Below are 24,378 nucleotides of genomic sequence, written 5' to 3' on the forward strand. Positions count from 1 at the left end.
CAGCATTTAAAACACCGCATCGGAGAAGCGATATATGGTTTCACATCACAACGGTAAACCATCACCTTAACCTTTTCGGGTAAGACATCACCCTCAAAGGCCAAGATGAAGGCACCGGTGGCGACCTGATTATCCCTCGGACCCCGATGGACGCGCCGGACGAAGTGAACACCTCGTCGTTCGAGGATGGCGCGTAATTCATCGTCGGACTGCAGAAGAAGATCCCGATGGAATATAATACCCTGGACCATGTTCAGACTCTTATGCGGCGTGATGCTAACGGAAACATCCCCCAACTTGTCACAATTGAGCAACCTCCGTGACTGGGCAGAGGATGCCGTTTTGATGAGCACAGAACCAGAGCGCATCTTGGACAAGCCCTCCACCTCCCCGAACTTGTCCTCTAAATGCTCCACAAAAAACTGGGGCTTGGTCGACATGAACGATTCTCCATCAACCCACGTGCACACGAGGTACCGGGATGAATATTCTCCACTGCCTTCTTTAGAAAGACGTTCCTCCCATGGAGTAGCTAGGGAGGGAAACGATCTCTGATCCAATTTCTTCTCGTTGAGGTTAGACCTCGATCGCTTAGAGACTGCTGGTGGAGGCCCACCAGCGATAGATGATGTACCACGCTTCATTGCGGGTCATCCGCCCTGATGCCACCTAATCCGACCAAGGGCCCTCCCCACGGGCGCCACCCAGCCACAGCAATAGCCACCTGGCAGGATGGCCATTGCCGGGAGTCCTGATGCCCCAGGGAGATGGGCATCTACTCCTTAGCATACGTGGGGAGTGAACGGCGCAGGCATCAGTAGAGCGATCCCTGTGTTGTCAGGGGGCTACAACCAAGAGGGTACATGGCGGCCCCACCACAACGGACTGGCTACCGTGCTGGATGTTAGGTGACATGTGGTCCATGGGCGTCGTCAGTGCAGAAAATGGCCCTGCACAGTGCTTGGCAGAAAGTGCACGCAGGAGCGCATCCATGCCCAAGCGATGGAGAGCGGGCAAGACTGCAATGCAACGACGAATAAGATGGTGAAAGTTCTCAATCGAACACGGACACAATGCACCAAGTAAGGCGCCCTTCCCCAATCGGCTCGCTCTTCGGAAAAATTTGGAAATATGGAGGTCAAACCCGACAGGGGACCATCACATAAGGCCGAAACGTTTGAGACTCCTTTTAGTCGCCTCTTACGACAGGCAGGAATACCGCGGGCCTATTCTAACCCCCGAACCCGCAGGGGGAAGCGACAGGGTGGTCTACTTGTTTCTTGGCCACAGTTTGTCAGTGGCCATTCATGCAGACAGACAGCTTGTTGGTTGCCATGCCCACAGAGTGCAGCACAGTGGTTGCAGCTTACCTCGTAGATCACATGACTGGTTTCTCAGGTAGCACTGTGTTTGATGGGATAGGTGGTGATGTTTGTGACTGGGCTGGAGTAGTTGGTGGTGAGTGGTGGAAGTATGTATGGGACAGGTCTGGCATCAAGGTCTATTACATGGATATGAGCCATTAGGCAAGGGGTTGGGAGCAGGGGTTGTGTAGGGATGGACCAATATATGGTGTAGGTTGTGTGAATGATGGAATACCAGTGTGGAAGGGGTGGGAAGGATAGTGGGCAGGACATTTCTCATTTCAGGGCCCAACGAGAAGTAGTCAAAACCCTGGCAGAAAATGTAATTCATTTGCTCCAGTCCTGGGTGGTACTGAGTTACAAGGGGAATGCTCCTCTATGGTCAGATGGCTGGACTTCGTGAGGTGGAGGGAGACTGCAAAGATAAGGCACAAGAGATCTGTTTTTGTACAAAGTTGGGAGGATAATTACGGTATACAGAGACTTCAGTGAGACTCTTGGTATATTTTGAGAGGGACTGCTCATCACTGCAAATGCAACCACCACAGTTGGCTAGGCTGCATGGAAGGGACTTCTTAGTAGGTTTGATACAGACAGAGGTACTGATGCAGCCATCTTTAAGGTGGAGGTCAACATCTAGGAAGGTGGCTTGTTGGGTTGAGTAGGACCAGGTAAAGAAAATTTATCCCACCCTCCAAAGGTCACTCCCACCACCACCACACAGACTCCAGAACCTAAACAGACCTGAAAAACAGTCATGAACCTTTCCACCAGAAACTTGAGCCCAATGAAAAAAATCAGTCCTTTCCAAAGGCCCCACCTTTTGCCCCACTCCAAAATTCAATCATGCAGGACTTCTTAAAGACCTCCTCTCTTACTCCCAGTCCCTGCTGTGGAGACACTTTTTTGCCACCAACTATACCAATCAGACTCAACCAAAGACCAAAGTTGAACCCTGCCTAACTCAGTTTACACCTCCATCTAACTGTGACCCATCCCCACTCCCCCCAAATCACCCCCTGTTAACTTTCCAGAATTTCTTAACCTTGAACCTTGCCTCACCATCATTGCCCAAATCTCTTAATGTGCACACTAACCTTACATCTGCAGAAAGAACCACAGTCCACCACTTAAAAAGAGATCCCAACCTTATAATCCTGCCTGCACATAAAGGCTTCACCACTGCAGTTTTGAACCACAAGGATTGTCTGGCAGAAGGACTCTGCCAGCTGTCAGATACATCCAACTACAAACATTGCCACAGTGACCCCATTCCAGAAATCCAGAATGATTCCACCACTCCCAACACTCCTACCTTTTACATGCTTCCTAAAGTCAATAAAGCCAGCCACCCAGGATGCCCCCTTGTGGCCAGCTACTATGCCTCCACTGAGAGAATCTCTGTTCTTGTAGACCAACACCTTCAACCTATTACCCGGAACGTATTCTCCTATATAAAAGATACCAAATATTTCCTCCACCGACTCTCCACAGTTCCTGTCCCTTTACCACACCGTGCCCTGCTCGTCACTATTGATACCACCTCCCTTTACACCAACATCCCTAATGCCTATGGCTTTACTGCTATTGAACACTACTTTTGCCAACTTCTGACAGATTCCAAACTAACTACCCCCTTACTAGTCACCATGGCCAACTATATCCTCACCCACAATTACTTCTCCATTGAAGGCATTACCTACAAACAAATCGGGGATATTGCTATGGGCACCCGCACACCACCATCCTAGGTCAACCTATTTGTGGGCCATTTAAGGGAATCCTTCATAAACACACAGAATCCTAAACCTCTCACCTGATTCACGTTCACTGATGACATCTTTGCGAATTAGATCGAGAATGATAACACCCTATCCACATTCGTCCAGAATCTCAACTACTAATCCCCCATTTGCTTCATCTGGTTCTACTCAACACAACAGCTTCCTTCCCAGATGTTGACCTCCACCTTGAAGATGGTTACATCAGTACATAAGTCCGTATCAAACCTACTAACCACCAGCAATACCTCTACTCTGACAGCTGCCACCTGTTCCATACCAATAAGTCCCTTCCATACAGCCTAAGTCACCCATGGCCATTACATTTGCAGTGATGAGCAGTCCGTCTCTAAATATACCAAGGGTCTCAAAGAAGCCTCTGAAAACCTTGTACAAAAACAAATCTCTTGTGCCTTATCTTTCCAGTCTCCCACCATCTCACAAAGTCCAGCCGTCTGACCATAGAGGAACATTCCCCTCGTAACTCAGTACCACCCAGGACTGGAGCAAATGAATTACATTCTCTGCCAGGGTTTCGACTACCTCTCGTTGGGCCCTGAAATGAGAAATGTCCTGCCCACTATCCTTCCCCCCCCCCCCCCCTCCCACACTGGTATTCCATCATCCACAGAACCTACACCATACACTCGTACAACCCTACACAACCCCTGCTCCCAACCCCTTTGCCTCATGACTCATAACCTTGTAACAGACCTTGATGAAAGACCTGTCCCTTACATCCTCCCACCACCAATTATTCCAGTCCAGTCACAAACATCACCTACCCAATCAAATACAGGGCTACCCGTCAAACCAGTCATGTGATCTACAAGCTAAGCTGCAACCACTCTGCTGCACTCTATGTGAGCTGTCTGTCTGCATGAATGGCCACCGACGAACTGTTGCCAAGAAACAAGTGGACCACTCTGTTGCTGAGCACACTGCCAAACATGACATCCTTCATTTCAATAATTGCTTCACAGCCTGTGCCATATGGATCCCTCCCACCAGCATTAGCTTTTCTGAATTGCGCAGGTGGGAACTTTCCCTGCAATATATCCTACGTTCCCGTAACCCTCCTGGCCTCACCTTCATTGGTCATTGTCCTCTATCATCCAGCTTCTCCTGTGTGTGCATTCCACCACTACACAGCCCTCATTCATCCACCACACAGTCTTTTTACTTCTCTCCTTTTCCACTATCGCCTCCTCCCCCTCTTTCCACCTCGTCCCTGCAGGCTCCCCAACAGTCCGCCACCCCCACCCTACTACCCTCCCTTCCCCTCCCTGCCCCAGCCTCCTCCTTACCCCCACCCAGTAATCACTCCCATCACGCACTGGTGCTGCTGCTTATAGTGTAGCCTCAGTTGTCCGAGACTGCAGTTGTGTGTGTGAGTTGTGTTTGAGTGATTACATGTGGCGGTGTTTGTCGCCTAATTTTGACAAAGTACAAAAGAAAGTTGCGCACCGACTTACACCTTATCTACTCAGCTATTTACGGTATGTCCAATACTAGATTAGATTTAGTGCTCTAAGTTAGCCCTTTATTACCCAATAGTTGGCAATCACATAGGAAAAATTTCTTTCACTTAATTCTGTTTGTCTAACTACCTGACAGATGTTAAGCCAGTAGTGAAACCAGTTGCAACAATGCATTCACTTCATTTATCTGTCAACTTGGTTGGTGAGAGAAGGACTGACTAACAAAAGAACATTGAGTGAGCCGATAATGCACTAGAGCCAGTAATCCATGTGACACATCAAATAAGTGACTGACTGCAGCTAGTTGTCATTGCTGACTGCATGTGAATTTCAAACAATGTCATTAATTCATCTGTTATGGTCTCTGCCATGTCATGTCATGCTCATATTTGACAATTTTATAATTAGTTGCCTATCTAAAAATTATTAGGCTACCAAGGTAGCTATACTGATTTTTTTAAAATACTTAGTTTGATGACTGAACCATAATCAAACCCTTCCAATTTTTACCCTAAAAAATGTGTCATTTTACTCCCCAGGGGTAATTAACCAAAGGTTGGGAACCACTAGTAATAATAATAATAATAAAGATTTTATTGTCTTTAGGCCATTACAGCAATTGAAAACGTCAAATGAAGTTACAATTTATAATACAGTGTGATAAGGTATTGACTACTGAAATATTTTAGCTTATATTACAATAAATGTACAGTGGGTCATCTGTTGGATTACTGCATTTTACAGTTGAAGAATTCATTGATATCATAGAACGGGTGGGCAATAAACCATTCATGCAGTCTTTCTTTGAATGTATGTTCAGGAAGATCCTGTATGGCATGTGGCAGCTTATTAAATAGCTTGTGCCCTGTGACTTCGTAGCTATTTATTGATTTTGATAGTCTGTGGTAAGGCGTGTATATGTGTTTGATGCTCCTTGTGTTGTAACAATGTACATTTTCTCTAAGTTTAACATCTTGTAGGTTCTTCTTCATAAAGATTAAGACATTGTATATATAGAGGTTTATTACAGTCATAATTTCTTGTTTAGTAAATAAGGGTTTGCAGTGAGCCTTATGTGAAGAATTTGTAATTATCCTAATGGCTTTCTTCTGCAATAATAGGATGTCATGTATATGACTACAGTTACCCCACAAGATAATGCCATAGGATATTATACTCTGGAAAAATGCAAAATAAGATGATCTGATGTATGTTTCAGGTACACAATTTCTGAGTTGTCTTAATAAATAAATTACTCTAGATAGTTTACTACTAATATAGTTTACATGTTGGCCCCAGGATAACTTTTCGTCTAAATAAACTCCCAGGAATTTAACAGAACTAGGGTCATCAGATAGTGGCTTGTCTCTTAGAGTGAAGATTATCTGCTGAGTTTTATTTTCATTTAGCAGTGAGTGTATTTTCAGCACAGGTTTTAAGATCATTAAGATTGTTACTGCTATGGAGAAAAGTCGTATCATCTGCATACAATACAGTGGTGGATCTAATAAACGAGGGGAGGTCATTGATCATTATCAGAAACAGGAAGGGCCCCAGTACAGATCCCTGAGGCACACCTACTTTAACATTTTCTATGTTTGACATTTCCTTACCAACACAAACTACCTGTTTACGGTTGTTGAGATAAGCTTTTAATAGTCTGAGACTGTTTTCTTTGATGCCGTAGAATTCTAGTTTCTCTAGTAGTGGCATGTGCTCAACACAGTCGAAGGCCTTGCTTAGGTCACAGAATGAGACCTGAGCAAAGCCTTTGTTCTCAAAAACTTTGAGGATGTAACTGACTACCGTGTTGATTGCATCAAATAGATTACAGGACAACATCAAACCAATTCAGAAGCATGCTACTAGATTTGTTACCAGGGACTCTGATCAACAAGTGAGTATTACAGACATGCTTTGTGAACTCCAATGGGAATCCTTGGATGGAAGACAATATTCTTTTAGCAAAACACTATTAGGAAAATTTAGAGAAGCGGCATTCATGGCTGATTGCAAAACGATTCTATTTCCCCCAATGCAAAATTGTAATGACAGCAAAGACAAAATAAGAGAAATTAGGGCTCATATGGAGGCAAATAGACAGTTATTTTTCACATAATTTGCAAGCATAACAAAAAAAAGGAATGATTAGTAGTGGTACAAGAACCCCCAACCAATTATCATATGGTGGCTTGCAGACTACGTCTATAGATATAGATCAAACAGAGCTGTGAATATTCAATATCCACTTATAATCCCATATGGTACAGATCCATCCTGTTGAAGATTACTATATGAAATGTTGCATGTGTATCTGTAAATAATCTCATTATTCGATTGACTTCACAGTATCCTATCAATGAAAACACCATACGCAGACAGTAATGTATATAGTTCACTTAAGATGGCGCCAATAGGAAAGTGTAGTGACGCTTCTCTCTCACTAAAACGCAAAAAATGAACAGTTCTTCATGTAGAGAGTGTAAAAAGCGTGTGATGAAGGGTATTCTGTGTATCAAATGCAACTTCTGGTTACACGAAAAGTGCGCGAAAGTAAATCTAAAGTTCGTCAGCGATGATTTTCCGTGGACATGGCACGGTTGTTTACGTGACGAAACGGCCAATCTTTTAAGTGCAGTTGATACAAAAAACGAAATTATAAAATTACTACAAAGTGACATTGAGGCATTAAAAACCGAACTTTCGACCATCAAGAAAGAAAACGATACATTAATACAAGAAAAGAAGTCCTGTGTGTGTAAAAGCCATCAAACGGAAAAGCAACAAGATCGCGAAAATACGAGTGACCGATCGTACTTTAAAAACAACATTTCAAGTGTTCCCGTTGATGTCTCGGTAAACTCAGTAAGCCAAAAACCGGAAGATAAATATAAATGGAAGGTGGTGACATACAGCAAAAGGAAAAACAAGGCGACAGATACGCAACAAAAGGAAAATGGCTTTTTAATAATTGGCGATTCGCTGCTGAAGAATATCGCTGTCCTCAATTGCAAGATCGACGTACGACCTGGTATTAGAACGCATCAACTCGGTAAACATTTTAAAAATATGGTAAATGCAAGACAAGATACTACAGAACCAGATTCTGAAACCAGACATAACTATAATGGGGTGTTTATACATGTTGGAACGAATTCGTTAAGGAGCAGCAGTGAGGAAGAAATGGCAAGAGAAACAAGAAACATGATTCGTTCTGCAAGAAATATGTATGCAGGATCTCGTCTGATACTTAGCGGAATCATAAACAGAAGGTCGGTGAGTGAAAAATATATCGCCAAAATAAACTGTGCTCTTAAAGAACAATGTGACCGTCTTGGGGCAATTTTTATAGACCCAAACAAATTCCTATGTGAAAACTCACTAGCGAAGGATGGCTTGCATTTAATTAGACTGCGGTCTGTAACGTTCAGCAGAATGTTTGCAGATGTCTGCAAAATCATTAGTTGCAAGGGAAACTAATATGGCCTGAAGGGGGTGAAAAATCACACACTCCAGCTGGAAAAGAAAAATATAAGCACCATACAAAAAAAGACGATACTAAAGAATTTGCCCCAGAATACAGCTCACAACATGTAAACCAACAAAAGAAAAATTACATAAAAGTACTTCATCAAAATATTCAATACTTTGGTAACAAAAAATTAAAAGCAGAAGTACTCCTGAGTGAAGTAAGACCAGACATATTATACATAAGTGAACATGGACTAACTGAAAGTAAAATACATAATGTGGCAATAAAGGACTACAAACTAGCTAGTTACTTCTGCAGATCTAAATATAAGGGTGGTGGCGTTTGTATATATATTAAAACAGGTACTCTATTAAAGAATGTAAACAGTGAAGCTGCTACATTTCCCATAGCTAGAGAAAAAGACTTTGAAGTTACTGGTATAGTGGCAGAGGATTTTAGAGTGTTTTGTGTGTACAGGTCACCATGTGGCAATATTAGCATCTTTCTAAAAAAAATTGCTAGCTTATTGAGAATGAGTATGAAGAGAAATCTTATTATATGTGGAGACTTCAACATTGACATGAGAAAAGACACAAAAATAAGACAGGATTTTGAAGAATTGTTAATACAGCATAACATGAAAGTGACAATAACTGCACCAACAAGAGTGACTTCACAAAGTGAGACAATTATTGACAACATAATTACTAATATGTGTAACTATGAGGCACATGTAGTTCAGACAGAAATATCTGATCATCATGGACAACTAATCAGCTTTTGTAGATGTAATGATACAGTATCAGAACCAAAACAAACAACCAAAGAAATTAGGATCATCAGTGAACAAAATATCAACATCTTTAGAACAATGTTAAGTAAGGAAACCTGGAATGAAACCCTACAGGCCCAGAGTGTAAATGAAAAATATGATGCATTTATTCCAACAATTAAGTACCATTTTAATGTAGCATTTCCCAAAGTAAAGAGACAAGAAAGGCAGCAAAATCAAACACAGTGGATTACCAGTGAAATACTAGAACAGCGAAGGAAGCTTCAGGACGTGAGACGGGTGGGCGAAGCTGAAAAATATAAAATGTTAAAAAAGAAGTATAGAAAAACAATAAGAGAAGCGAAAGCAAGATCAATTGACACCACTATAGCGAACTCAAAAAAACAAGGCAAAGGCAGCTTGGAATGCAATCAATGCTGAAAGAAAGGAAAAAGATGGGTCAAACAAAGAAGAAGGTATTAGGTCAATTAAAATAGACAACACAGTGGTCACAGATGATATGGAAATAGCAAACATACTGAATAATAACTACATCAGTGTAGTAGAAAACCTAAAATTGGAAAGAAATAGTCAAAAACAGAAGGGTATTAAGGTACCAAAAAGATCATGCAGTACTATGTTCTTAAGACCAGTCACGGAAGATGAATTGCGGAAAACTATACAGAAACTGAAGTCCAAGAAATCAGCTGGTGATGATGAAATATCAAATCATGTAATAAAGCTGGTATGTGAGGAGATAATAACACCACTGCTGAACATAGCAAACTGTTCTTTCATAGATGCAATTTTTCCAGAAAAACTGAAGATAACGAAGATAGTGCCAGTGTACAAGAAAGGGTGTAAGGATGATCCCAACAACTACAGACCAGTTTCACTGATATCAGGTTTTTCAAAAATCCCAGAAATGCTTATGTATACCAGATTAGTTAACTATTTGAACAAACATAACATTCTCATGCCCTCATAACATGGTTTCAGAAAGGGTAAATCTACAGAATAAGCAATTGTCAGTCTAACAGAATACATTTTACAGTCCTTAGATGAGAAAAAGGTTGTCTCTGCAATGTTTCTGGATCTTTCAAAGGCATTTGACACCATTGACCATGAAATGCTGATACAAAAATTAAGCAACTATGGCATTCGGGGGCAACCAGGTGAATGGATAAAATCATACTTGTGCAACCGCAAGCAGTATGTATCATTAGGAAACTCGTACCAATCAGAAACCAAATCCATCAAATATGGAGTGCCACAGGGTTCGGTAATGGGGCCATTGTTATTTAATGTATTTGTTAATGATATAAGTGTTGAGGTGGAAGAATAGAAAATATTGTATGCTAATGGCATGACAATACTAAATAGTGACCAAAATATGGAACAGCTTGAGAGAAGAGCATACATATCTGCAAATGTCACAGCTCAATGGCTGTTGGAAAATGAACTGGTTATAAATCTAAAAAAGACTATGTATGCAGTGTTTAAAAACAAGGAAAAGGCTGTAGACATGGATTTAGAGGTTGATGGAACAAGGCTGGAAGAAGTAGAATCTGCTAGATTCTTAGGTATTCTTGTGGATAATGACCTGAAATGGAAAAAACATATTAATAATGTCTGTAAGAAACTGAGCTCTGTCATACTCTTAATGATGCAGCTATCACAGTATTCAGACAAGAACCTTCTGTGTACAGTGTATCACAGACTTTTCAAACCATACTTACAGTATGGAGTGACTGTGTGGGGAAACTCAAACAAACAAGAGACAAAACGAGTATTCACATTACCAAAAAAAAGCAATTAGGACCATTTTAAGAAGAAAGACCTCTGAAACATGCAGAAACTGTTTCAAGAATTTAGGTATCTTAACTTTTTCATCGTTGTATATATACAAAACAATAATGTACATCACAAAAGGTAGTGAGGACTGGATTACAAATGCTAGTGTACACACCCACAATACAAGAAGGAAGAATGAAGTATGGAGCATACCCCACCGACTGGCAATGCTAGAAAAAGGACCCCAGTACTCTGGTATCAGACTACTAAGAAGTCTGCCCAGAAACCTGCAAGATAGTGTACTTCATAATGACTTTCCAAAGAAACTTAAAGACTATCTCATTGAAAAAGAGTTTTACAGTGTTGCAGAATACTTATGCCATTAAATTTGTATATATTGTTACTCGTTATCAGTGATGTAAAAATGTAAGCTAAAGGTGTAGAAAAATAAGTGATAAAGAATGACATGTCCTATATTACATGTACATTTACTGTACACAATGTAATCTTACAGGATCAAATAAAATTCAATTCAATTCAATTCAAATTTCAAGAATATGAACGACAACCGACAATTTTAATCAGGCCCTTAGTTCAAGCATTTTTTTTTAACTCAAAAATATCTGGAACCGTTCATACACGTCATTACAACCACTCTGTGCTGAGTAATATCAGATGCAATGATGTCTGGAAATTAGTTCCTTTGTTGCACCAGACTTATCATTTTTATTTTTATTTGGTAAAATATCAGGATCAAATCTACATGTGGCAGATGTGGATATGAAGTAGATGTGGATAAAAACTGATGAATTATTATCTAAGATTTAGAAGACCTACCAATCTTTCTTCCACAGGAATTGCATTAATAATGTTTTTATTTACAATAATTTAAAATAACAACATGCAATCATGGAGGAGAGTGTGCAGAAAGTTCACGCTAAACAAGCAAGAAAGAGGATGAGAGATGAAAGCTATTGGAAGGTAACCAAAGATGTTCACATGTGGAACAAAAGCGGGCAACTCCTTATTTATTCACCAATTTCAGTGTTGTTGCTCACCCTATGTCAAAAAATGAACTGAACTTTACTTTTAAGGGATCATTAGAATCACCTGAAAAATATTCATTAATCTACACAATATATAGCTCTATATGTAACATTGTCTTTTTCAACACATGTTGGCTACCAACAAATAAATGGAATAAATACATTAGTTTCTGTCCACGCTCGTAAAGAACTGGAGAGTGTAGTTGTCCATCTTTGACAATGAGCTGCTCAGGGTGTATAACTATTTTTGATACAATAATGTTTAAAATAAAGAGGAGGATTTTTTGTGAAATGTAACTGTCTGAGAAGTGCTTTGGATCATTCCTGAGCTGGTGGCAGGACCAATAAAAGTACCTGCTGTGCAGACGTTCAGCACTCAAAGGACGCACCCATACCACCTCCAATTTTGCCCTTCCAACAACCACATTTTTGTCATGAACGAACCATTGTTTACTATCAGACAATACTGAGAAAAACCATTTTGCTCCACAGTACTACAAGTAATGCACACTGTGAACAACAGCAGAGCTTGCAGTGAGTAGTGTGGCAGCAGCTGAGAATGCAGCATAAAGTTTCCCTTAAATGCAATGTGAGATGTGATCTGGAAATTTCCAATTAGTACCAAAATACTGTAGAACGTACATTTATATATAAGGAAGGTAAAATAATAACACTATTCCATTTCAATGATGTATCATACTGCTTGTAAGACGAAAAATACATACGTCATCAGGTCCTGGTCCACTGTCTCATCTGGTAAGACTCTTCCACATTCTTCAATTTTCTCGACAGTCAGAGACAAAATCTGAGAATCGGTTTCATGAATGCGGCAATCATCTGATGGAATATTATCCTAAAATGGATGTTTGGTAAAATCCTTACACTCATTATTATTAACTTACTAAAAAGACACAATTTTAATATAAATAATAGACTAGAATGAAATAACATATCAAATTTTTTTCATTACGAACTGCAAGAGTTTTGTGATAAAATACAAAGATAAGTTTGAAAATCATTCATTGTGACCGTAATGCCAAACTGGGGAACAAAGAGGCTTTAAGACATGTGCATTAAGTAAAATCTGCACAATTTAAATAGTAATAACGGTCTGATGGCTGCTCAATTTGTTGCCACAAAGAACTTGGAACTGAGTACTTGTCTTCCTAGAAAAAAATCTATGAATGGACCTGGAAAACATTGAAAATGAATTATGCAAACCAAATAAATCACATACTGGTGTCAAAAAGATGTGCATCTGTCATGGAAAACTTATGTACATCCAGGGGAGATAATTCTGATTCCGATTATTTAGCAGGAGCAAAGTGTAAGCAGAAATTGCGGTGTTTCCAAGAAAGATAGTATCAGAGCAAAGAAGTGAAATTGTCTCAGTATTCTGACTGGTCTGATGTGATCCATCTCAGAGTAACTCTTGCACCCTACATCATCAAGCATTTGTTGGATATATTCCAGTCTCTCCTTCCTCTACAGCTTACTCCAGTACCATGGAAGTTATTCCTCAATGTCTTAACATATGCCCTGTGTCATCCTGTCAGTTTTTTTCCACATGTTCTTTTCTAGCTGATTTTGAGGGGGAAAAAAACCTCTTTCCTTATCTTATCGGTCTACCTAATTTACAACATTCTTCTGTAGAATGACATCTCAAACGCTTCAGTTATCTTCTTTTCAGGTTTTCCCACTGTCCACACTTCACTACCATAAAATGTTTAACTCCACACTCCTCCTCAAATTAAGGCCAATGTTTGATACAAGTAGACTTCTTTTGGGCAGCAGTGCTCTCTCTTTGCTTGTGCTAGTCTCCCATTTATGTTGTCCTTGCTTCATTTGTCATAATTCCTTAACTTTGTCTACTTTGTGATCACCAATTCTCATGTTAAGTTTCTCACTATTCTCATTTCTGCTACTTCTTATTACTTTTGTATTTCTCGTATTTACTCTCAATCCATATTCTGTACTTATTAGACTGTTCATTCCTTTCAACAGATCCAATAGGTTGTCTTCATTTTCACTGAGGATAGCAATATCATGAATGAATCATACCACTGATATCTTTTCATCCTGAATTTTAATCCCACTCTTGAACTTTACTGTTATCTCCATCACTGCTTCTTTGATGCACAGATTAAACAGTAGGGGCAAAAGACTGCATCCCTGACTTATCCCCTTCCTCATCCAAGGACTTCATTCTTGCAGTCTTGTTGTTCCATCTTGGTCTTGTACATATTGTATATTACTTGCCTTTCCTTAGCTATTTTTCTAAGTATTTCAAACATCATGCACCATTTCACTATGTCAAATGCTTTTTCCTGTTTGACAAATCCTATGAACATCTCTTTATTTTTCTTCAGTCGTATTTCCATTATTAAGCATAATATCAGGACTGCCTTCTCTGGTGCCTTTATCTTTCCTAAAGCCAAACTGATCATCATTTAACAGCTCCTCAATTTTCTTTTCCATTGTTTAGCATATTATTCTGGTCAGCAACTTGGACGCCTGGGCTGTTAAGTGGGTCGTGAGAGAGTTCTAACATTCATCAGCTCTTGCTATCTTCGGAATTGTGCAAATGATGATTTTTTCGAAAGTCTGACAATATGTCACCAGTCTCCCACATTCTACACACCTTCTTGAATAGTTGTTTATTGCTTATGTACATGAGCCATTAGGAGAAAGATGGCTGGAAGAACATTAAATTAGGATTGACTGCAGAAAATTTTATAAGAGAATTGAAGAGGAACTTCAGGAATAACCTAAAATATGAGTGTATAAGGAAGAAGATGGAAATCTGCTGACAAGAAAACTAAATTTTATGAATAGACACAAGGTGAATTTTAACAGGATCCCACAAGAGGTGAGCAGCTACCATCTTACACTGCAGATCCAAAGAAAGAAGAGCCCACTTTAGCTGAAGCTGAAGCACTGAAGTTAGTGAACTGTTAAAAAATTACAATGCAACAGAAACTGATGGAATAACTGTCCAAAAAGGTGGAACCACCTTCCATATATGATTCTACAAACTTCTTAAGTTGATAGTGAAATGAGAAAGAAACCCAAAAGAGTGGACTAATGATTCAACCAATACATAAGAATGGGGACAAGATTTACTGCTACAATCACTGAAGAATCATTCTGCTGAAAGAACTGTATAAAATTTTGTCTAATATTATCTAGAATAGGTTAAGTCCATTTGCAAAAGAGCTTTGGAGACTTTTACGTGTGGGTTTTGGTCTAATGCATCAACAACAGATTACACATTCATCCTGAGGTAAATACACGAAATGGCATTTGAATAGAATATTGAACTTCCTAACCTCTATGTAGACTTCAAATAAGCCTTTGATAGTCTTTAACTGAATTATGCTCTTACTGGGTACACCATCCAAGTATGTCTTACCAGTTCAAGCACCCTTGGCTGGTTCCATTATTGCAGTGTGAGTCGGTGAAGAATTACTTATTATGTAGGTGTCTTTAAGAATGGTGGGAAATTTTGTATCATGTATACACATGTCAATTTTTTGTGGAGAAATCTTGTTGCAAACTCATGAAGTTTGGAAAAATGGGAAAGAAAACTGGTACACATTATAAATTCTGAATCCTTGGGACCTACTTTTTCAACCCCCATGGAAAAAACAGAGCACATATTATAGAGCCCATAAGACACAATAAATGTACTTGAACCACAAAAATCGAACTTTTTTTCCATGAGTGGAAGACTTTTTGATGCATTAACAGAGAATATTATTGTAGACAAACACTACATTTCACGTTTATCACGAGGCATTTGTCCTGCGTTGCTCGTTGCTGTTATTAGCACACTATCGGTTTTTGTATCTTCAGTTTAAGCATGTGGTTAAACATTCATGATTTTTTTCAAAATAAACATATATATTAGGAAAGTGATTCCTAGCCCCAGCTGAGTGTTATAAAAATATCAAAATCTGTTTCTTACTCAGAAGGCTGCTAAATGTCATTTTTAACTGTGCAATTATGGTACATGAAAACTATTTATTGTACAGTGTTTTGTAGCTGTTACACGAATACTAGCACATTAGAAATCTTTTGTTTATTCTGTATGTAACTAATTAATTTACAAGGAATATTACAGATAAAATATAAGTTGAAACTTCCTGGCAGATTAAAACTGTGTGCCCGACCGAGACTTGAACTCGGGACCTGGCAGAAGTAAAGCTGTGAGGACCGGGCGTGAGTCGTGCTTCGGTAGCTCAGATGGTAGAGCACTTGCCCGCGAAAGGCAAAGGTCCCGAGTTCGAGTCTCGGTCGGGCACACAGTTTTAATCTGCCAGGAAGTTTCATATCAGTGCACACTCCGCTGCAGAGTGAAAATCTCATTTTGAAAATATAAGTTGTGTCTCCTACGAAAGCTGTGTCACTTTACAGGACTTATACAAAAAAGTACCGTACTTTATTATTTCATTTTGCACTATCCAGCACAGCAAATAAAACTCTCTAACCCAATTTCATCAGGATGTGCCATACAATTAGACCATTGGCTTATTAATTCTTTGTATAATCTAATCATAAGCACAGTAAAATGCAACACAAAAATTAATACCTGTTTTCTAGTAACTAAAGCAAAACAGTGGTCTCCACCAGCATATATCCTTTTCACAACACAATTCTGGGAATGTTGACTCTGTTCATGTGGCTCAATAATTGAAACTCCACTAGGTGACACCCAAGGTCCTAAAACAACTTGTGGAGTTGTAGCATTTAAGACAGCTTTTGTACCCAGCTGGCCAGCTCCACCAAGACCAAAAGCATAAACTCTTCCTCGTGATGGAACAAGTGCAAGTGTGTGCCTCCTGAAATGTAAGTGATAACTAAATTTACAAAAAATAAGAATGTTACACTGAGAGCAATATTACAGTGCAATTAATTAGTTTAAAGAAGTACTGATTTCTTATCACTATACTGCAATGTACCTTCCACAAGTAACTTGAGTAACTGTACTACCCATCAATTCCATTACTTTCCGTGGTAGAATTTCATTACAAGTGGAACCATGACCTAACTGACCGTATGTTCCAGAGCCACAAGTAAAAACGCCTCCGTCCTGCAAGTACAGCCTTGGTATTATTTTGAAAATCATAATATATAATTTAAGGCATGAAGTACACATTCCTATAATTAGAGTCAATTACTAAACTTTTACAAGTTAAAAAAATTACATTCATAGGTATGATGAAGAGGTGGAAAACGGCAAAAATCGACATTTAACTAAATGAAAATAAAAGAACAATATGGAAAGGTTGAACAGCTACTCACCACATATAGAAGGAGTTAAGACACAATGAAAAGGAATACTAGTAATAGATCTACTTCTGTGGAAGAACACTGTCCGCAAGTCAAACATTTTTCGTTGTACCCATCTGTCACTCAACACATCCTCGATGCGGTGAGTAGCAATCTGTCCTCTCCATAGTGTTGTTTTTGCATCATTGTTTAAATAAAAAAGAACATGCATACTTTGTAGGTAACAAACTACACACACACACACACACACACACACACACACACACACACACACACACACTTGTAAAATTTTCTTGGGTATAAATGCTTAACATGTTGTTGTGGTCTTCAGTCCTGACTGGTTTGATGTAGCTCTCCATGCTACTCTATCCTGTGCAAGCCTCTTCATCGTCAATTAACTACTACAACCTACAACCTTCAGAATCTGCTTAGTGTATTTACCTCTTGGTCTCCCTCTTCGATCTTTACCCTCGACACTTCCCTCCAATACCAAATTGGTGATCCCTTGATACCGCAGAACACGTCCTGCCAACTGATCCCTTCTACTAGTCAAGTTGTGACACAAATTCTTCTTCTCCCCAATTATACCAGTACCTCCTCATTTGTTACGTGATCTACCCATCTAATCTTCAGCATTCTTCTGTAGCACCACACTTTGAAAGCTTCTATTATCTTCTTGTCCAAACTAGTTATTGGCCATGTTTCACTTCCATACTTGGCTATACTCTATACAAATACTTTTAGAAAGGACTTCCTGACACTTAAACCTACACTCGATGTTCACAAATTTCTCTCCTTCAGAAACACTTTCCTTGCCATAGCCAGTCTACTTTTTATATCCTCCCTGCTTTGACAGTCATCAGTTATTTTGCTTCCCAAATAGCAAAACTCATTTACTACTTTAAGTGTCTCATTTCCTAATCTAATTCCCTCGGCATCACCTGATTTAATTCGACAATATTCCATTACTCTCGCTTTGCTTTTGTTGATGTTCATCTTATATCCTTATAAATATATAAAATTTTTATAAATTATATAAATGCTTAACATACTGATGGGAAAAATGGAGGTGGGAGGAGGCAGGCGGGCTTGAGGGAGTTGAAGGAAATCAAGGTGTCAAAATGATCTATAGCTTCTAGAGGGAATTTTTCACCCTACAACAGGGTGTGCACTAGTTTGCAACTTTCTGGCAGATTAAAACTGTGTGCTGCAATGGGACTGGAATCCAAAATCTTACCTATCAAGAAGATTTCTGTTATTGATTGAGCTGTCCAGGTACAACTGACTACTCGCCCTCATGACTTCACTTCTGACGTAGTATCTCCTGCTTCCCAAACTTCGCATAAACTCACCAGCATACCTTACTGAACAAGTACTCTGGAAGAAATGATACTGTTAAATGCTCAGCCAGCAAAGCACGCAGGAGAGCTTCCACGAAACATGGAAAAGCAGTAAAAACCAAAGCTCTGAGGGCGGGTCATAGCCATGTCTGGATAGCTCAATTGGTAACATCTTTACCCGCAAAATGCAAGGGTCCTGGTTTGAATGCTGGTCAAGTAAACAATTTCAATCTGCCAGGAAGTTTCAATACTTATCTTCAATATTAGAAAAAGGACAGATAGCTATGCATTGTAAAGCTGACCCACTGATTAGCAGGCAGCCACAACGAAATGACTATTATACATTATAGTTTTTGACAAAAGCCTTCTTCAGCAAAGAAACAACACACACACATTCACACAAGCACCCACATCTCAAGCACACATGATGCCCGTCTCTGGCAGCTCAAACAAGAATGCAACTGTCATGTGAACAGCAATCTGGAGTGGGGCAGGGAAGGGGGAGGAATAGCAGGGTACAGGTGTGGGAGAAGGAACAATAATGCCTAACAGGGCATGCAAGGACTAGAGACAGCCAGGTGCAACGCTGAGAGGTGGGGTGTGGGAATGGGGATCAGAGACAGAGAGAAGCAGGGAAGGGAAAGGATGGGTGGGCACAATGGTAGAGGGCAGTACACAAAGATGGTGAGGGAATGCGAAAAGAGGTGACAGAGCGAGGGGTTGTAAACTGTTGGGTGAAGAAAGTGAGGATAGTAGGTTACAATAGGGTGAGGCCAGGATAATTTCGAGAGCGGAGATACGGATACCTCCCATCTGTGCAGTTGAGAAAAGCTGGAGATGGTGGAGGAGGGGGGGATCCAGATGATATGAGTTGTGATGCAGTTGTTGTTAAATATGTATCTTGTAAGTTTTCCACTTTCAGCAACAATTTTCTCTTGTTTTACACTGCCTTCATTTCTTGTAGTACTCTATGAACATAATCCTTTGGAAGTCCAACAGTGTTATCCCTGAGATATTCTGTTTTGTCCATTTCTGCTCTCTTTCATTTGGCAAAGAAACATCCAGTTCCAAGCCCTAATGAATTTAGTAATTCTTTTTTTAATTCCATTGCACGCTTATAATACTGTCTCAACACGAATCACACCATCAGATTAAAGCAGTTATGTCAAAAACCAACTCTGCTGTAATTTCTGCACAGCATTTTATGTGGGTATGACCATTAACCAGCAGTCCACACAAATGAATTCCACTGCCAAATTGTGGCCTAGAACAGAGTTGAAGTAACCACACAACTGAACCCAACATGCTCAATTTCGATAGCTACTTCATAATCCACACCATATGTATCATTCTCCCACACCCCTCCCATGAACACCATCTTCTCTGAGTTAAGTGGATTGGAATTATCCTTGTGACACGCCCCTCAACACCGTAACCTTCCTGGCCTCTACCAGCTCCTTCCCGATACCCTCCTACACCCTTGCTCCAGTACCCTGACTTAACTCATCCTGCACCCACATCCTCTTCTCTGTAGTCTCCTTCCTCTGTTCTTGTCTTGCCTCCAAATAACTCCTCCATGTCACTGAGGGCTGTACAGAACTCCAACTGTCTGTGGTCAGAATGAGATTGTTGGTGCCCATGAACATGTCACCCCTCCCTTCCAGCTTTCAGGCAGACTTCTCCAATCCTCTCTCCTGCTCCCCACCTCCTTCTGCATGTGTAATAGAATGTATTCATCTGAAAGCTAAAAAAGTTTTCATGTGAAGCAATGAATAAAACTGTGAGCTCTGTTACACAAAGTTATTGGTGTTATTTGTTGTTTCACATACATACATACATTCATTAGCTGCTGTCCAACCATCCATTTGCTGATGAATATTCAGATACTCAGAAAGGGGGGGGGGGGGAGATGTGTTCAATCCTGCTTGTTTTCTTTTGACAACTTAGTGACTCTACTATTTTGTGATTTGTTTCCTCAACTCCTTAAATTATTTACATTCTACCAGAAGTTTCTACTGATTTATGTAATAATAAAGTAGTTCACAAGTACCTCTTGTGACAGTAACTGGTCATTAGTAAACTTTACACAAGTAGCCTGCAGTTGCTGCTTCAACCATTTGATATGTGATATGACTTGTTCCACACCCCAAAAGACTATCCTTTTGATGAGACGAGTGAACAGATGAATGGACAGTTGTTCAAAGAGCTCAAAACACTGACTGCTGTTTGTCAGTACAGACTAAGTATTTTGAAGAATACAGCAACTTCCTGTTTAACTGCATTTTACACATCACTTCATGTAGAAGATTCCGAAAGGGTGACGGCTTTATACATCCACCTGTTCAATTTAGATGAGAAGACAATGTGACCAACAAACAATTTCTGGAAGCTTTACTTTCTCTCAGTGTGGTGCTTACACGTACATTACACACTGTTAATTTATAAATAATGTATTGCAATTATAGTCAACAACAATTTCAATCTCTCATGGATTCTGTGGGAAAGCTCAATCAGTGCTATAAAGTTTTTGCCACTCAACGTAATCAAGCTGTCCAATATCTGAACTGTTGCTATGAAAACTATTCTCAGCAACTGAGCAGAAGTTTTCAAAACTTACCTTTGTTAAAAAGACAGAGAAATCCTCTCCACATGCTATATACTTTACTTTCGCAGAGCGCAATGTTTTCAGCTGCGTTGGATACAATTTATTGATATCGTCATTTAAACCAAGTTGACCAAAAACATTTTTTCCCCACCCATACACAGCCCCTGGAAAAGGACAGTGCAGAAAAGTATAAGTAAAGAGCAATAACAGCACCAAAACATTTTCATGTACAGTGGACACAGTCTATTATGAAACAAGTTCCTTTCCTTGTGCTGAACACTTAACTAAGGTCCTGCTCAGTAACCATTAATTTTGTTTCTCAGTGCATGATAATGCTGGCTGGATGAAGATATATCTGCCAACCATAATGAGCAGCATTCAATTAGTTATCTCTGAATAAATTTATGTATTAAAATGGACACCTCTAGGTGTTAAATCTCAATAAGTTAAACTGAAACCTGAGAATCTGACTACTGCTCTTAAAGCGTGATCTACCAACCAAACAAAAATATCTGGAGCAGTCCTTAAAAATGCACAAGGCTTTAAAATGCAGATGAATCACTAATTTTCACAATTTTCTAAAATTCCTTCATCACCATCACAGTAAAGCTGGAGAACAGAAAGAAGGGTGGTGAAGGTCTTTATATAAGGTCTTGTACATAAGAATAATTATTACTCATGTTTTCCAAAGCCTTTGCTTCTTAAGTGTGAGTTTCCCCAGTCATTTGCACGTCTCCTCCTTGTATCATGTATCAAATGACTGTTACAGCCCTTATGAGATGAAATACATAAAAATGACATACAGTACCACTAAAATTTTGTCAGGCTCTAGACTTAAAAAATTCTTCACACTGAAATAGTACTTAAACTAAGTGTAAAGAAAAGCCTTTTTCCACAGAAATCAGCATATTACACAAACATACCTGACTTTGAAACAGCAAAACTGTGATTTCCACCACATGCAATAATGGCAATAGGAATTCCCATTAATGATCTTACCAAACAAGGTCTTGTTTCTTTGGAAACACTTGATCCAAGACCGAGCTGGCCGTATTCATTACAACCCCAGGCATAGAGTTCACCATCTGTGTAATAGCGGAAAAATAAATCAGAAATATAGAAAGTAAAACCAAAATATTTCTGTGACACTCTAAACAAACACATAATAATGACATTAGCAAATATTCCTTTCCTAAAAAGCAAAACACGGTGATTACATATTGGTCTTTGATACCTATCTCCTCCATCCTGATATGAACTTGTCTCCTGCTCCTTATAAAAAATACTGTGTAATTTTTACATTTGAGTGTGTGACATGAATGTTTTTCTGCACTATTCACAGACTTAGGTGTGTAATAGTAGCAGATGGACAAGTGATAGGTACAGAGTGTAAATGAACAAATAGTGTATGATGGAAGCTACAGATTGAGTGTTGAGTGTGACAATACAACAACAGGACACACACACACACACACACACACACACACACACACACACACAGAGAGAGAGAGAGAGAGAGAGAGAGATTACAGTCAATAACACACACAGCCTACACTAAGGAGATGCAGCAATGTTGGTGTGAGGCAAGGTTTGGTTGAGGAGGGGGAAAACGAAACAAGAGTAAAGGAAAATCACAATGGAAGAACAAGAGCTGTGCATCATAGTCCTGACTATTTGAAGTATCTTCACCACAACAAATACTGGTGCTAACTGCACAAGATGTCCACAGCTAGGGGGTGGGGTAAACATAGACCCTCCAAAAAGCAGTGCTGGTAGTCTTTAACTGATGGGCACAGACATTGCATGTGTGAACTCAGGTGTCTACTATATTATTATTGAAAATATACAATGGAGAGACCTAGAAAGAGATTGCCACATGCAAGCTACATAAATAATATAAACATAAAGGCTTCACTACTCTGTTACAATAAACTAATGAGAGGAATAGTGGTTGCTGGAACAACTTATTCCAAACATGCTGGATCCATGTATTGTTGCACTTTATAATGAGCCATACATACAATAAAAAATAAAAAAGTCTTGCTTTTCACAAAATAAAGTATAAATTTATGATAAAGTGAAAAAATTCCTCAATGAAAGAAGATATAATCAAGCAAAAACCATTGTATGTTGTTAATGCAACTAAACTTACATTCGTGTGTGTGTACATTCTATCTCTGATTAAGGCCTTGTTAGCCGAGAGCTCATTTTCTGACAATCTTTTTGTTGCGCCTATCTGTGACTCAGCATCTCTGCTATATGGTGAGTAGCAACTATCCTTTTCATGATATTAACACTAATAAATGCTTTCACACAGTAATTTTATGCACTGAAACATTAAAGTTGATGTATTTTATTCCAAACAAATCTACTCCAAGCGAAAATTCAAGTAATCTTGTGGGATTTCGTTGACATTATGAAATTAATAATCACCAAGTCACCTGCAAAGAAACTCTCTAATCCTTTTATGAGTAATGGAAACTACTGTTCCCATTTTTTGTTTTCGCAGTAAGTTCAGTGGTAATCACAGTGTTCCCATTTCCAGCTTGTGCTGCCATCTCTGTTATCATGTGATAATTGCATGTAGTTTGTCCACTGGCATGCAGAAGCTATTGTATGTCTACATCTTTAGTCAATCAATGCAGAGGCGTCATTTCTGAGTGAAACGGTGCCATTATTTTGACCACAACCGCTTTTTTATATTCTGTGCTTTTCTTATGTGTCTGAGGTGACATTTTTCTACTTTTGTATTTAGCAAGGAGGCAGTATATGTCTGCAAGTTTTCTTTGTAAACCACTGAAACACTCAACGTAAGTTAGTGGGAACTATTTATCACAATATACTGTGTGTGATGTGTAAGTAGCATGGCTGTGAAATTGGGACTGTATTTATTGTATCTTTCTCATTGTTCAAAATGCCTGGACTGACACCACAAGACACACTGCCTTTACAAATGTCTGCTTGTGTCTGTATATGTGTGGATGGATATGTGTGTGTGTGCGCGAGTGTATACCCGTCCTTTTTTCCCCCTAAGGTAAGTCTTTCCGTTCCTGGGATTGGAATGACTCCTTACCCTCTCCCTTAAAACCCACATCCTTTCGTCTTTCCCTCTCCTTCCCTCTTTCCTGATGAGGCAACAGTTTGTTGCGAAAGCTTGAATTTTGTGTGTATGTTTGTGTTTGTTTGTGTGTCTATCGACCTGCCAGCGCTTTCATTTGGTAAGTCACATCATCTTTGTTTTTAAATATATTTTTCCCACAAGGAATGTTTCCCTCTATTTATATAATTGCATACACAGTTGCTGAGCTGAGAACCACAAAATGTTTAAATTATCAAAATGTTCAGTTTTTATTTATTTATTTTTCTATGCAGAAGACACAATATAATCTTTATTGGTACGAACGGTTAGGAAATGGAGAGATGCAGATAAT

The 24,378-nt window shown here is 39.4% G+C and overlaps 1 protein-coding gene across 3 annotated transcripts in view; it reads right to left on the reverse strand.

The window, feature by feature from the left end:
• The window catches only part of LOC124616941 (probable E3 ubiquitin-protein ligase HERC4), a 208,849-nt gene that overhangs the window by 149,548 nt on the left and 34,923 nt on the right, over positions 1 to 24,378 (reverse strand). For all 3 annotated transcript variants that reach the window (XM_047145226.1, XM_047145225.1, XM_047145227.1), the window contains exons 6-10: positions 21,871 to 22,032; positions 20,960 to 21,111; positions 16,672 to 16,802; positions 16,302 to 16,551; positions 12,436 to 12,563 (exon numbers count right to left, since the gene is read on the reverse strand). In XM_047145226.1, the coding sequence (XP_047001182.1) occupies positions 12,436 to 12,563; positions 16,302 to 16,551; positions 16,672 to 16,802; positions 20,960 to 21,111; positions 21,871 to 22,032 (823 nt within the window). The remainder of the gene's footprint in view (positions 1 to 12,435; positions 12,564 to 16,301; positions 16,552 to 16,671; positions 16,803 to 20,959; positions 21,112 to 21,870; positions 22,033 to 24,378) is intronic.

Source organism: Schistocerca americana, chromosome 1, assembly GCF_021461395.2.
Source record: "Schistocerca americana isolate TAMUIC-IGC-003095 chromosome 1, iqSchAmer2.1, whole genome shotgun sequence".
Classification (NCBI taxonomy): Eukaryota; Metazoa; Arthropoda; class Insecta; order Orthoptera; family Acrididae; genus Schistocerca; species Schistocerca americana.